Below are 9807 nucleotides of genomic sequence, written 5' to 3' on the forward strand. Positions count from 1 at the left end.
TTTATAAAAAAATTAGAGAATTAAGTCAAGGACTCTAGAGAATACAACATTCTGTATGGACAGATTAAAATGTACAATAGCTTCAAAAGTCCATAAAGTTTTCTACACAGTGATGCGTGTAGTAAGTGCAAAAATACTGCGGTTTAGTTAATCCAAGATTTCCTGTTTTCTAGAAAAAGCAGAAGCCGCTGCGTCTCCTGAATGGCAGAGGACATCTCCTGCTGCTTTAGGAGTGGATCGTGAGCCTTGAAGCACAGAACTTTTCCGTTTCTCTAAAGTGGAAGATGCCCGAGACCGTGAAGTGCTACTCCATTTCCTCGTGGAAGCTGGTGCTTTGCTGAGGTGCCCGGGACGAACAAAGACACCGTGTCGTGGTTTGCAGTGGAAGTACTCTCTGCCTTTTACAGTTCCATCATGCTTCCCTTCAATAAACATAAATGCACAGAATTAACTGTTGGTACTTTCATTAGCACATACCATTGTAGCATTGAAGTGTGAATGTCTTTGGCTACCTGTTAACTAGTCAGGATTTTTAATGCTGAGTGATCAAGACAGATGCATACCGCACACTAGGGAGAACAAAATCTGGAAAGCAGGGCTTGAATTATGACCAAAAAGATGATTTACTAAAATATTACTTTAACAGTTTAAAAAGTCAAACATTTGTTCATTTTACAAACTAAACTATCCTCAAAAACAATTGTTTACAGAGCTTAAAATTTAGCTGTCAGATAAACTTCCAGCAGCAGTGTTAACATCTATTAAACTACTAAAAAATCACCTTTTTAAAAGATCTGAAGCATTTCTGTAGGAATCTCTTAACACTTGCAGAGCATTGACTTTTTCTGACCCCACTGAACTGAAGTTAAAGAAAATCTGTGCTCTACAATTAAGTTTTCCGCAGTGGCAGGGGAGGGGGGAACAACCTCTTGAAAGTTAAAGACCGCAAACCTGTTCAACAAGTGATGTCCTTTGTTAGTATTGCCCCCAAACATGCATCCTGATTTTTAAATAAATCTGCTGGTTTTAGGCTTTGCTTGTTTTTCTGATCTATAAAAAATATATGGGTACCAACAGGAACTCCCCACAACATGCAAAAGCATTATTCTGCATAAAGCAAGAACAAGACTTTAAGACTGTGAAAAATTAACCCTTAGCAAAGTATTCCTGTAAGTAGAAAGCCTAGAACTGGGAATATCAGATTCCAGGCCTATAAGAAATTAGAGGTATTTCCAAGACTGAACAGCATATGATTGTAGTTTAACTGTAAAAACAGACCACGCTAACTGCATAGCTAACCCAAAGCATATTTAGTCTTACCCAGCTGAACGTTTAGTTCAACTCCAACCCAGATTCCAGCCGAAAAATCCACCGTTCCAACGTATCTCACTGTACCCATCTTATTACTTCCAACACAGACTTGTTCACCCACGGCCACCCAGCTTGGCAAGACGTGGACTCGATCTGCAGGAGCACCTTCTTCACAATCCAAGTGGTCCTTCCCAATAAAATCATCTACGCAAGTGTCAGGATAAGTCTCATGGTCTGAAGTCTCTTTTACTAGTCCAGAACACAAAGAGCTTTCCGCAGGGTCTGCAAGCCGGTCGCCTGCTGCTGCAGAGCCCAGCTGGCCCACGCACATGCTCTGCTCCTTGTCAGTGCCTCGGGGTAACTCCAAGGCACTCACCCCATTAGTGGACACAAGGGAACATGACTGCTGAGCTGTCGAATGGTCAAAGTCCTTTCCATCTTCGACACCCATGAACTCTGTAAACGAGTGATCTTCCAGAATGTCCGTCATGTGCTCAACTGTTGCTTCACGCGCTGAAAATTCAATTGTATGCCAGGCATTTTTGCCATCCAACGAACTTAAAGCTGAAAATGATCCAGCTCTGGGTACCTGCTGAGAGTCTCTGCCAGGGGCATCAAGGGACAGTGGTATTTGTTCCGTTAAGGCACTTTCTTTCAGTGGTAACACAAGTGACTTCTCTCTCGCTAACTCCTTTTCTGACTCTCCACACTCCTTGTTTGAAGAGGATCTTAAATCATGTGCAAGAGCTGATCCTGAGGGATCATTAGAGTCCAGCTCCTTGGTGTGACTGGCTAGCTGGTCTGTGCTATCACTACAGGGAACAAGCATGTCAGACAGAGTAGCGTTAGAGGCACTGTGGGAAAAATAGCCACTAGTGATACTGCTAGTGGTGGGGCTGCGGGATACCTCTTTCTCAACAACACGTGAACTCATGAAGTCTGATTTAGAAGAAAACCACTCCCTGTTCTCCAGGCTAGCATTGTAAACACTGAAGTCAGCAAACTCCTCTGGTACGTAAGGCCGGAAATTTTGAAAACTTTGTGGACTTATCAGCTTCTTATTGATGGCCTCCAACTCACTGTCTTCCTCCTCAGAGTCCTGCAAAAGAAGAGTTGCATGGGCTTAGGAACCTACGACACTGAAGTTTTCAAAATAAAATACTTTCCTTGATTTTTTTCCTTGATGAATGTGGAGAAATATATACCTTTAATATTCTTTAATTGAAGAATGGAAGACGCCTCTGAAAAGAGCTGATGAGAACATATCCTACCTACACTGAGCTATTACATTTTTAGAAAATAAATTCTAAATAGTTCAGAAAGTACAAAGCAATAAAGTCTAGCATAAGGGAAGCTCACAACCTGAAAAAATTATGTTTACATATCTTCATCATACCCAGTTTTTTAAAAACTATATACTACAAACATTTTCTTCCCATAATTTAGACTAAGTAAACCCATTGAAGGTATTCCACAAAACTAATTGACCGCCTAACAAGAGAAACAGAAATATGAATGGAAGAGCCCTTACACGGTGTCTCAGCTGCAGTACTGAGTATTAATTAACATACTATTTAAAACTATTCTGCACAATGGGATTTTCTATTAATCTGATACCAGTAAGGCTAAGTAATTTTGCTTACCCCTAGCTATCACACCTGAACACGTTCACAATGTTAATAATAAATAAAAAATAAAGGCAAAAGGATAAAATCATTAAGGTTGGAAAAGACCTCAAGGATCATCAAGTCCAACCGCCAACCAACACCACCTAACCCTCTAAACCATGTACCCAAGCACCACATCTACACGTTTCTTGAACCCCTCCAGGGATGGTGACTCCCCCACTGCCCTGGGCAGCCTGTTCCAATGCCTCATCACTCTTGCAGTGAAGACATTTTTTCTAATACCCAGCCTGAAACTGAAAGGAAGCATTTGTGTGCATACATGTATGTGTTTGCAGGGAAATAAGTGACACTAATCAACCCGGCGGAATTTGGAGGTAGCTCCCTGAACTTCCCTTCGATAACGGACTGTAATGCACTGTGACCAGCTCACAAACGTGGCTTTCACAGAGCCCACCTGCAGCTGAGGACGTCAGACTGTCAGTATGCATCTAAGAAAAATCCCAGCAACATGGTCGGGCTGCTCCCCCAATACAAAATACTGTAGGTAAGATTCCACATGGATGCTTTTTAAGTACTTCATTTTTCATATAAATGTATGTATTTATTTATACACATATATGCATATATAAACATATGTATATATATACATATCTATGTGTGCGTACACATAGATGCTAAAAATGACTTGTTTGCAGCAAACTCCTACCAGAAAGAATAATATTTTCAGAAAAATTAAAACTGCTGAAGTACTTAAAGTTTAGAGGAACTCAAGCACCTCTTATTTCTCAATTCCTTTATCTGCATCATGGATTTCAACTACTGATGAAGGCAGATCCTGTGCGATACCTAAAGCTGTTTGATGCTTTCAGACACCTGCCATGAATCACTGATGGAAAAGCACAATACTTAACCAGATGACCAGTGCACTGAGAACCAATACATCAAGTTTAAGATAAACATCCTCTTGAAAATGTTTCCTATACTTCATAATAGCCAAAACTGCTCAAATAACATTGCACAACAAAGCTCCAAACACATAGACAGCAAATATATTTTGTTCAGTTTGCACGTCGAATAATCAGAATTGTTTAGGTTGGAAGGCACCTGTTGAGGTTATTTAGTCCAACCCAACCCCCCCTGCTGAAGCAAGGTCAGCCACAGCAGATTGTTCGGGACTGTGTCCAGCTGGGTGGGTTTTGAGATCTCCAAGGATCTGCTGGAGTCTCCCAGCACCTCTCTGCACAACCCATTCCCAGTGTTTGACCACTCTCACAGTAAAAAAAAAAAAAAAAAATAAAAAAAGGTATTTCCTTGTGTTCAGAAGGAATCTTAAGTGTTTTAATTTGTGTCCACTGCCTCATGTCCTATCACTGGGCACTACTGAAAAGAGTCTGTCTTGTCTTCATTCCCTCTCATCAGCCATTTCTATTGTTGATAAGATGTCCCCGAGACTGGTCTTCTCCGAGATTACAGTCCCGGCTCTCCCAGCCTCTCCTCGTATGTCAGATGCTTCAAGACATTAATCATCTTCGCAGCCCTGCACCAGACTCACTTCAGTAATTCCCAATCTTTCTTGTACTGCAGAGCCCAGAATCAGACACAATACTCCAGATACGGTCTCACTAGCGCTGAGTAGAGACCAAGGATCACCTCTTTCAACCTGCTGGTGATGTCCAGTATACTACTGGTCTTCTCTGCTGCAACAGTGCATTGCTGGCTCATGGCCAGCTTCTTGTCCATGAGGACAAGTACTTTTTAAGTACTTCTTGTCCATGAGGACAAGAAGCTAAAATACATTTAGGGAAAGCTCCCCTCCAGCCAGTAAGCCCCAACATGTACTGGTGCCTGACGTTATTCATCCCCAGATGCAAAACTTTGCATTTTCCCTTTGCTGAACTTAATGAAATTCCTCTTTGCCCAGTTCTCAAATTTGTTGAGGCCCCTCTGAATAGCAGCACAGCCCTCTGGGTGTATCATTTTACAGATAAATGTTGAAGTAAAGAAAGCACTAAGTGTGCTGGCCTTCTCCAAGTCATTTGTGACCAGCTCCCCTGCCCCATTCCGCAGTGCAATCAACTAAAACATCCTTAAAGATATATATTAGGAAACATATGCTGACGTGACAAGACCTTTCTCCTAACCCGGAGGTGTGTTTTTTTCCAGTTTTTATTTGCTTGATTTTTTTTAAGAACTGTAAAGATGTTCTAAATGACTTCAAGAAATGCAGGATAAAAGAAAAGTGAAGTGATGACTACTCATTATGGCCCCTACCTATAAACGAGGTCTCATTCCATTCCTACCATGTTCAAGTACATAGCAGACAATTCAGTCATACTACCCATGCAGAAGGGCTCCTTAAGCTGAATCAAGATTTTAAATAATATAAATTTTTTGTTAGCAGAGCAATCAGTATAAGAAAAAGATGCCTCTACTTGTCTAATTGTATCTGACAAATCCAACCAGACTTCAGATTATTAATATTTGCTCAAGTAAAGGCTTGGCATCCTTTGCTACTAGTTTTTACAGCTCTGCTTCAGAGTTGTTTCTCATACAGAATTTGGATGAAGACTTTATTTTGAAATTATTTCTTTATTTGCAGAGGAGTAATAGTTTATGAAAGGTCACATAAGACCATTGAAATGATTGATATTACTGAAAACCTAATTCTTTAGATGTGAAATCTGCAGGCAGCCCCTTTAGAAGTAAAAGACAAAATTCATATAATTTTATTGGGACTATGAATACCCTTCCAAGCACTAAAGCGTTATGCAAAGCATCTTTTTCACATATTGGAGTATACGTGTTGCTCATCTGAGGGATCTTTTCTCAATTATTCTCCTTACTTGAAATAGTTGCAATATTAAATGCATGTGGAAGTAGTGTCTGAAATTTTAGGTTGAATGCTGTATTTCAGGCCAATTGAATAAAAATACTTTTTGTTAACTGCTTTTTTTTTTTTAATTCCTTTGACAGATAAGTTTTGAGTATTCAAGAAAACTTCAGAACAGATCCCAGAGAAAGATAAGAAAAAAGCCAAAAATCACTCTTTTGCCTACTTCTATGCAAAACGTTAATCTAGTTTAAATTACTAGCCTCCTGTATGTTTAGTCACTTTATTTCTACAGCATTTTTTACAAGCTGTCAGATGCAAGAGAGGATCATGCCTAAAGCGACACCAATCACCCAGTGATTAATTAGGAGTATGAAGCTCTGTGCCTTGTAGCGAGCATTTACAGTACTGGTTAATAATCTGAACACTTCACCATGAATCAGATAGAGAGGAGCAGACTGCTGAAATTTCATGCAAAGCCATGATGCTCCCCTAGCGTAATCTTTGAACTCATTCTGAGAGCACTATTAATTCAAATGCGGGACATCTATACTCTAGCCTAGTTAAAACACAGACTTGTTCCAGCTCTGAAAAAATGCAGGGTAGCTTGGAAAGCCTACATCTTAGAAAGGCTTCCTTCCTAAAGTGATTAAAAAAACCCAGCAGCCGTAATTTGATAAAACTGACACCATAAGATGGCAGGGCTATGCAAAGTAGCTGTCTCAACCTCCTCCCCACTAGTGGCTTCTAGTTCTTGCTGCCTCCCTGGTACCCACTCAAGTGTCTATAAGGTGATCAGAGAGGTGAGTAGATGCAAATGAAATAGAATTCTACGGTAGTCCAGCCATCAGTTGGATGGATCAGTCCCCTTCATCTGACTTGCTATGCAACCAAACAAAAAGCTGTGCTGATGCAAGGGAGAAGTCAGTGCAAGGGAAGGAGCAAGCAGCTGAGAGTTGAAAGAACAGCTCGTTCCGGGGCGCTGTTGGCTACAGCAAATTTACAGTGTTCAATGAATTAGTTCCAAACTAACTGGAAAAGCCTGATGCAAAATGCAGCCCTTTTTCCAGCTCTAAAGCTTCTGCTTATCTTTGGAACACAGCACAGGCAAATGCCAGGGTTAATTCAGGGCATGCATGGGGTGGGACCCTGTTTTTACTCAAAGGATTAAAACTGCCTTGAAGTTGCCATGGAAAGTTTTGTAACAATTTAGTTTCTACGGGATGTTTTTCAAACACTTAGAAGACTCTGTCTTCCAAATACCTTCATGCTATTTGTATCAGTGACTCAGTGTGAGTCAGTATGTCAGCTACCTTATGGAAAATTAACATGACTGAGACAGCTGCTACCCAAAACCACCAGACAAGTTTCAAATATATACACCAGAATGCTCAGGATACATTCGTGTAACAAGCTACGAGACAGCATTAGAAATCCAGAACAGATTTTTTTAATGGCTTGGCTAAATGGCTAAAAATAACTGTTGAACAGGAAGAATCCATCACTAGCACTTTGCGGTAAAAGAGGTCTGTAAGACTTAAGGGAAATAATCTGAAGGTTCTGAATTTTAAATCTAAAGCTCTGATTAAAGCAAGTATTTACAGCCATGTTCCACAGCCCAAAACCATACAGCAGAAACGATGATACACCTTTTGTTGAAGCAGCAGTGAGAAAACAATTTGGCAGGTGATGAGAAAAATAAAAGCCCTCCACCTCAATTCACCACCTGAATTATGATGAAGACAGGCTAAAGGTTAATTAAGAGCAGCAATCTTATTTTAATCGTATTATTTCCACATCAGGCAGTGAGAAGCTTTCATAGCGTACCCACACCTCAGTGCATGGTTACTTACACCAAATGAGATCACTCCATTTACTCTGGGACATAGTCACAAAATCTGGGTAACATACAAGGCATATTAGAGCAACAATGACATGGTTCACTAAACATTTGATCACTTGATCATTTGTTGCCCTGTAAACACTAAAGCCTCCCCTCTCCCTCCCACCCCACAAGAAAATCACATATGACTATTTAAGAACAAAAACAGAACAAAAAACCCCCAACCCAAACAAAAAAACCCAAAACACAACCCCCAACTGGGTTAGTTCCAATGACAGATCACATCTGCAAGCCAGGCAAGCAACTGTTTGCTATAACCATTAGTTACAATCAATTACAAATGATTATGTTTACATTACACCTTTTTCCTGCTGCAGCAGCATGTGTGCCTGAAGCCCACCACCAAATGGCCCTAAGCCCACCACCAGGCCTCACAGCAGAAACTGGTACAAAACTTACAATCTTTTCCTCACGTACGCTATTGCTTTCTACAGGCATGCTGCTGGCATGCCTTCCTGAAGGCACAACACAGCCAGCACAATGCACCTGAGATGAAGGCATGCTCTGCAAAGGTTGAGAGACACAACACATCCCACAAACCACAACTCTGACCGCAGCGCTGCACGCGCGTGAGTTAGAAAGGCAGTAAGGTGTGACAAAAGTGGAACGCCCGTGCTGGCCACATATACACCAGAATTCAAGTTAATAGGTAGAGAAACTCATGCGCTCCTCCCAACAGAGCTTTAGCTTGAGGAATAAAAGTCAGAATTGTAACTGCCCTAGAAAACTATTTCACAGAATTACTTCTTATATTTGAAAAAACACACCAACATCTTGCTGGAGAAAAAAATGCAGGTTACTGTTACTTTAAAACACAACAGAAGTACTCTGTAAAGGAGAATACTTACCAGTAAGTGGGAAAAAAAAAAAAAAAAGCCAAACAGTGTTTCAGGTAAAAAACAAACACCAAAACCCCACCACATATAAATAACAGCCTGATTAATTTTACCAGATAATTACGGAACACTACTGCATCAAATGCATGCTGCAAATGATTTGCCAAGTGCACAAAATCACCAAACAGGTGGTTTTCAAAGATTACCTCTTGACTAAGCAGAGGTCTGCTTTCAAGTGGAGTCTTCCTTTTGTGTTCCTCTTTTACTGGCATTAAGGGTTTGAAAAACTTTGGTGTCTGAGGAGAAAATGCTTTAAAAGGGCTGGCCATTAAAGCATGAGAATTCTCTGATACAACACCTAGGAAAAAAGCAAAAGTACTGTATTTCATTTCTTTGTATCTTACCACAAGAGCATAATGAAAAATATTGCAAGGTTAAGACACGCATTTGCCAAGCTGATGGCTATAGAAAAAATGTCAATATTTTGGTATTCAACCACTGGCCCAAGCACGAGATAATCTTCTCTTGTAGACCTCTGTGCTGTGGTCCTCTGACAAGTCAGGAAACAGAAGGAAAGCAGAGAATAGCAGTATCTGCCCCCTCCATTCTGAAGCTCCAATATTTCTCCTTTTCACCTCAGTCACAAAAACAGTGGGAAGTGTCCCTGAAACTGGAGCTGACAACTCTTTGTGCCTCACCTGACCTCTGGCCACAACACCGCAATTCTGCCCTGGAACCAAGGCAGCAATCCTGCACAACCAGGATGATCAAAAAGGAAATTACAGGCAAGGAAGCAATGAATAAACTCTCAGTCCCACTTTACTGCAACAGTGACTCTACCTGTATTGCCTGTTCAAGAAGAGTGTGTTACAATTTGCCCTAAAGAAAATAAGGCACCTGTGACACACCGCCAGCAGAGCAAATATTCAGATCAAAAACCTCAAAAGAACCTTTCTCACTTTAACAAAAGCATCTCCATTTTCAAATTCATGAACTAATAGCAGCTCCTTTTGTCTCTTTTTTTTCTCTCCTTGTACTGTTTTGATTCACATTTAGCTTGTTCTTCTGCCTTCCTCTCACTTTTCTGGACACCCCCAATTTCCCATCCTTTCCCAGATTTCTTCATGTATTTCTCCCTTTCTCCCCTATTTCCAGATTATGTTTAGCTGCTGAAACAAGAAGCTGGATAACGCGTTTAGTAGAAGAGCACTGAGAATTTAATTTTCAACTTAATGGAGTAATTAAAAAGCCACAAACACTGTCATTACATATATACTTTAAAGTCTCACCACTGCCATC

At 40.6% G+C, this 9807-nt stretch overlaps 1 protein-coding gene across 1 annotated transcript in view; it reads right to left on the bottom strand.

Moving 5' to 3' along the window:
* Positions 1-143: 143 nt before the first annotated feature.
* Positions 144-9807, bottom strand: part of LOC104462810 (kinesin-like protein KIF13A) — a 26552-nt gene continuing 16888 nt past the window's right edge. Inside the window, 6 exon segments of the mRNA XM_010074921.1 lie at positions 144-171; positions 173-422; positions 1321-2410; positions 8072-8176; positions 8715-8866; positions 9798-9807. The exon segment at positions 9798-9807 is cut by the window's right edge and continues 21 nt beyond it. Of these exon segments, the coding sequence (XP_010073223.1) occupies positions 144-171; positions 173-422; positions 1321-2410; positions 8072-8176; positions 8715-8866; positions 9798-9807 (1635 nt within the window).

This window comes from Pterocles gutturalis, unplaced genomic scaffold, assembly GCF_000699245.1.
Source record: "Pterocles gutturalis isolate BGI_N339 unplaced genomic scaffold, ASM69924v1 scaffold52797, whole genome shotgun sequence".
NCBI lineage: Eukaryota > Metazoa > Chordata > Aves > Pterocliformes > Pteroclidae > Pterocles > Pterocles gutturalis.